We start from the raw sequence: 5912 nt of genomic DNA, 5'->3' as shown, positions 1-5912 counted from the left end.
GAGATAACCTCTGCAGATCCTGAGGAGGGAAGGAGAGCTGTGGGAGATGCCAACACTTGCTAGAAACATCCCTAAGGCAAAAAGAAAAACCGAGTCCCCGCTTGGACAGGGACCAGGACACAGGGATTAAACAGAGGTGAAGTGTCTGCAGCGAGCCCGGCCTACTTCCTCATGAGCAGCCCCCCAGCCTCCGCGGTCCACCTTCCTTTGACCTTACCGCCAGCCCCAGGTGGAGGGGGCGAGGAGTGGAGCTGGTTCATGTGACGCTCCCAGGTGAGCTGCAGGGGAGGGGCTGGGTGCAGCCCTTACTCGTTCAACCAGTGCGACGGCAGAAAGCTACACCTCAGTGACTCAGGTAGCGCTGCACCTTTAACCTGCCCTACCAGTGCTTAGTGTTTTTTTCCCCTCTGTCTTTCATGCCACCTTGCTGGCGTTGCCTCCCCCGCCCAGTCCACCCACCCTCATTCCAAACAATCTGCTTTCCCTTTGAGCAGATAAACTTTGCTCCTTTTCCTCTCCGTCCAGGTTCTGCAGCTGCCTGCCTACCGGCTTTAGTGGTTTTTGGCATCTCTGCAAGGGGAAAAGAAATACAGACCGCTGTTTCCTCCCCCCCCCCTTCCTTCCCGGTGTGCTGGACCGACGCTTGGCAACTGAGGAAGGACACGGAGGAAGGATCCCCCAGGGGCAGCCGGCCCACCAAGGCAGGGAGCCATGGGCACCTCGGAGGAGGACTACAACTTTGTTTTTAAGGGTGAGTGTCAGTGCTGGGCGGTGTTCCCTCTAAGCTGAGTTAGTGTGAGCTAGCTCACAGTGTTTTTAGCCTCCAGCTCACACATTTATGTCTCAGCTCAGGAAGGAGGGCTCCAGAGCAAACTAATTCATGCAGTAGCCAAATCGCTCGCTCACAGCTTTAATGCCAGTAGCTCACAAAGTAGAATTTTTGCTCACAAGACTCCACAGCTTAGAGGGAACATTGGTGCTGGGTCCTCCTTCCACAGAGGCTGCCTCTGTGCTCTTTTGGAAAGTTGTGCCTCTCAGAGCCGCAGGGGGGGAAAACACCTAGCGTTTATGTACGCTCCTGAGTTTCCCAAAAGATACTTGGAGCTGCGAGAGCTTTCAAAAGCTGCTTGTGGACTGAGCGCATCAGCTTTCGTGAGAAGTTCTGCTGAAGAAAAAAGGCTTCCTGTCTTTTGGAGGATGCACGCCTGTTTCGCTGAGGCTGTCATCGCAGAAGAGGCCTTCCCTCCAGGGTGAGGGGAAAGGCCTCTTCCAGGGTGGTGCTGGACACCTGTGGTTTTCATACGTCCTTATATTAATATGACGTACGTGCTTGAAAAGCTGTGCTGCTACCCATTAGACTGATGGCAAGTTTGGGTTGTTTATAGGGTTGCCAAGTCTGGGTTGGAAAATACCTGGAGACTTTGGGGGTGGAGCCAGGAGAAGGTGTGGTTTGGGGAGGGGAGGGGCCTCAGCATGGCACAATGCCACAGAGTCCACCCTTCAGAGCAGCCATTTTCTCCAGGGGAGCTGATCTCTGTCGGCTGGGGATCAGTGGTGAAAGCAGGAGATCCCCAGGCCCCACCTGGAGGCTGGCAACCCTAGTTGTTTAAAAGGGGTTTTATTGTTGTTGTTGTTGTTTTATTTATTTATATGATTTCTATACCGCCCTCCCCACAATGGGGCTCAGGGCGGTTTACAACAGTTTATAAATACAGTCCTAGCTAGCTAGACAGACAGATTAAAATTTAAAAATAATAAACCAGCAGTAATCACAACTCATTAGACGACGTTAGGCACTGTGCAGCCTCCCTTGGGGGAGGAGACTGGGAGGCCAGGCAAGACGGAAACCGTTGCTGTCCTCAGCCATAGGCCTGGCGGAATATCTCTGTCTTACAGGCCCTGTGGAACTGCACCAGGTCCCTCAGGCGCGCGGATGTCATCCAGCAGAGAGTTCCACCGGGCCGGTGCTAGGTCCGAAAAAGCCCTGGCTCTGGTTGAGGACAGCCGGATATCCTTCAAGCCAGGGATCACCAGGAGGTTTTTATCTCCAGAGGGTAATGCTCTTCGGGGGCTATACTGGGCCGTCCCTTAGATACGCTGGTCCCAGAAGGTTTAGGGCCTTGAACATCAGTACTAGAACCTTGAACCTGATCTGGTACTCAACTTGGAGCCAGTGCAGCTGGCGAAGCACTGGTTGGATATGTGCTGTCGATGGGGTCCCAATAAGGACCCATGCACAGCATTCTGGACAAGTTGTGATTTCCAGATCAGACTCAAGGGCAGCCCTGGGCAGAGCACGTTACAGTAGTCTAGCCTGGAGGTGAACGTTGTGTGGCAACATTGGTAGTGGATAGTCATTACATCCTTTTCAGTGATGGTGCCTTGACTCTGGAACTCCCGCCCCTACACCTGGTTACTCGGCACCAGGGGTCATTTCCTGCAGGAGTGCACAGGAGTGGAGCTCCGGCAGTAAAGAGCCCATGGGGCGGGCACATGCAACAAGCCCTACCCCTTGCTCCCAGCAGCCCTCGGTCAGAGCAAGAAGCAGCCAGGTAAGTTGCAGAGGCTCCCCCTGGTCCAAAACAGTCCAGTGGCACCTTTAAGACCAAGTTTTATTCAGGTACAAGCTCTCCCTCCTCTGCGAGGGCAGGTCTGCACATCCCCCCCCCCCAAATAGCTAGCAATCCAAAACAGTCCAGTGGCGCCTGTGCGGTGGGTGTTGCCTTCTGACAAACTTCCAGTGATGTCAGGGTGTGTGGCATATGCAAATAAGTTATGCTAATAAGTTATGCTAATGAGCTCCTGCACCTCTTTTTCTATGAGATGACCCCTGGTTAAAGGCATACCATCAAGAGCCAGCAGTTTGCACCCTAACCCTGTACCCCACCCCCCAACCACAGAACCTCCATCTTTGAAGGATTCCGTTTCAGCCGGCTCTGCTTCAACCACCCAGCTATGGCCTCTAGACCTTCAGCCAGAATAGATGGGGCGATATCCGGTCGGCCGTCCATCAGCAGATACAGCTGGGTGTCATCAGCGTACTGGTGACAACCCAGCCCATGCCTCCGAGCCAGCTAGGCGAGGGGGTGCATATAGATGTTGAATAACATTGAAGATCACCCCTTGAGGGACCCCACCCACTAGGGGATGTTGGGGCGATACTTTCTCTCCTAGCGCCACCCTCTGTCCCTGACCAAGGAGACATGAGGTGAGCGGCCACTTCAATGAACTCCTGCGTTGGTGAGGCGGTGGGCCAGCAGGTCATGGCGGACCGTGTCCAACGCCGCTGCCAGATCTAATAACAACAGCAGCACCGCCCCGCCCCAATCCAGCTGTCCATGAAGGTCGTCCATGGATCATAATATTTATGGATCATAACAACTGATGGGTCATAATAACTAATAATTAACCCACTAATGTCAGAATTAGACCAACAAGGTTTCTGTGACTGATCAGTTATATTAATACATATAAAGCTTTTGGTCAGCTAAAAACCAAAGTATGATTAATCCAGGAGATCTTCTTCTCCCCCTATTTGAATAGAAGAATTTACAAAAAAATTAGAGTGACAGGCACTATCTTACGAGATGTATTCCCCTTTGTCTCCTGCACAGGAGGGAATGCCTCTTCTGCTCTAAGGCCCTGTGGCATCGTCTAAGAAGAGGCATTCTCTCTGCTGTCTCATACAGGAGGGAATGCCTCTTCTGAGATGGTACCTGCTATCCCACAGGTGGGCATTACCTATGACCAGGCATTCCTCCATTTCTCCTACACTTGGGAATACCTCTTCTATGAAAGTACCTGCTTTGACATGCTCTCGTATTCTCAGAATACAAAGAACAAAGACCCTTTTCCTCAGTATTCTTTCTTTTATTCATATGGACATTTCTGCAGATTTAAGTAATTTATTGGTTATATCGATACAGATGATAGGGATCATATGGGTTGCCTCCTTAAATCTGATCCCAACAGAGGCAGTCACCCATCTTTTTGTTTTTAGTATTAACTTTTTTCCTACCTTGTCTGTTTCATCTTGGTTGCTGTAAAGCAGGGGTGTCAAACTGATATGTTACGAGTGCCGGATCTGACATAAATGTCGCTTTGTCGGGCTGGGCCATGTGTGCCATAAAACGTAATGACAGGTACAGGAAATATAAACTTTATAAAGGACAGCAGCTGGTAAGCTTCAAGTTGGTGTATTCTCACTGCAAGGGCCCATGAGCTGGGTGGGGGTTCCAAAGGAAAGCTTACGGGGCGGACCAGAGAGCTAGCAGTGCAGCACTGTGACCCTCTCACACTGCTTGACAGCTGCAGATGAGGTTGTTCTGCCATTCTGAAGTCATGATCGGAGTGGCTTTGCCCACTCCCCCCGAAGCAGTCTCCTGTTCCCTCCTTTGCACTAGTTGCTTGCAGGCTGCATAAGAACCCTGAACGGGCTGGTTCCGGGCCAATGTTCCCTCTAAGCTGTGTAGTCTTGTGAGCAAAAATTCTGCTTTGTGAGCTACAGGCGTTAAAGTTGTGGGCGAGTGATTTGGCTGCTGCATAAATGAGTTTGCTCTGGAGCCCCATTCTTCCTGAGCCAAGAAAAAAATGTGTGAGCCGGAGGCTAAAAAACTATGAGCTAGCTCACACGAACTCAGCTTAGAGGGAACACTGGTTCCGGCCCCTGGGCCTTATGTTTGACACCCCTGCTGTAAAGCATGCATTCTTTTAAAAAAAAGGTTTTGTTAGGTTGCTACATTGGAGTAGAGCAGCTTGCAACTACGCGGCACCTCTACGGCTTCAGCCGGAAGCCTTGCCACAGCCCCTCTGCTAAGTGAGACCAGAGCGACTTGGCAGAGCTCTTCGGCGCATTCAACACAAGCGAGCTAAGCTCTGCAAGAGATCACCTGCACATCAGTTAGGATTAGAATTTGCAAAAATAACAAAACAAAAAAGAACTGGCTTCAGACCCTGCCGCCCAAGATGGTAATCTTGTTCTGTCGAAACTGGAATGGCTGCTAATGGTGATATTTTTATAATGATCTGAAATTTGTCATCTGTCGCTCAAGATTAGGGGGGGAATGTTATGTCTTTATCTTCACCTTCATGTGGTTCTTTCCTCCCGTTATGTACCCTAAGACACAGAGAAAGAGATTTGCCTGAAAACTGCCACTGAATCCATACTGGAAAGGGGATCTGAACACAGGCGGCCTTATGTTTGACACCCCTGCTGTAAAGCATGCATTCTTTTAAAAAAAAGGTTTTGTTAGGTTGCTACATTGGAGTAGAGCAGCTTGCAACTACGCGGCACCTCTACGGCTTCAGAGGGAAGCCTTGCCACAGCCCCTCTGCTAAGTGAGACCAGAGCGACTTGGCAGAGCTCTTCGGCGCATTCAACACAAGCGAGCTAAGCTCTGCAAGAGATCACCTGCACATCAGTTAGGATTAGAATTTGCAAAAATAACAGAACAAAAAAGAACTGGCTTCAGAGCCTGCCGCCCAAGATGGTAATCTTGTTCTGTCGTAATTGGAATGGCTGCTAATGGTGATATTTTTATAATGATCTGAAATTTGTCATCTGTCGCTCAAGATTAGGGGGGGGAATATTATGTCTTTATCTTCACCTTCATGCGGCTCTTTCCTCCCATTATGTACCCTAACTGCCACTGGAATCCATACTGGAGAGGGGATCTGAACACAGGTCTTTCAAGAATCATGCAGATCTTTGCTATTCTCATTAGCCAATCAACAGTTGAGACCAGAGAATTCCCCTCCCCCCTGACCCAGATGTCCCAGGCTAGCCCAGTCGCATCAGATCTCAGAAGCTCAGCAGGGTCGGCCCTGGTTAGTACTTGGATGGGAGACTGCCAGGGGAGTCCAGGGTTGCTCCACAGGGACAGGCAAGGGCAAACCACCATCTCTGTTTGCCT

At 50.5% G+C, this 5912-nt stretch overlaps 1 protein-coding gene across 1 annotated transcript in view; it reads left to right on the top strand.

Moving 5' to 3' along the window:
* Positions 1–417: 417 nt before the first annotated feature.
* RAB25 (RAB25, member RAS oncogene family) overlaps positions 418–5912 on the top strand; it is a 21599-nt gene continuing 16104 nt past the window's right edge. Inside the window, exon 1 of the mRNA XM_015420275.1 lies at positions 418–751. Coding sequence (XP_015275761.1) covers positions 712–751 — 40 coding nt within the window. The 5' untranslated portion in view covers positions 418–711. The remainder of the gene's footprint in view (positions 752–5912) is intronic.

This window comes from Gekko japonicus, unplaced genomic scaffold (assembly GCF_001447785.1).
Source record: "Gekko japonicus isolate JY-2015 unplaced genomic scaffold, Gekko_japonicus_V1.1 scaffold306, whole genome shotgun sequence".
In the NCBI taxonomy this organism is placed as follows: domain Eukaryota; kingdom Metazoa; phylum Chordata; class Lepidosauria; order Squamata; family Gekkonidae; genus Gekko; species Gekko japonicus.
This window is presented reverse-complemented; position numbering and strand designations above follow the sequence as displayed.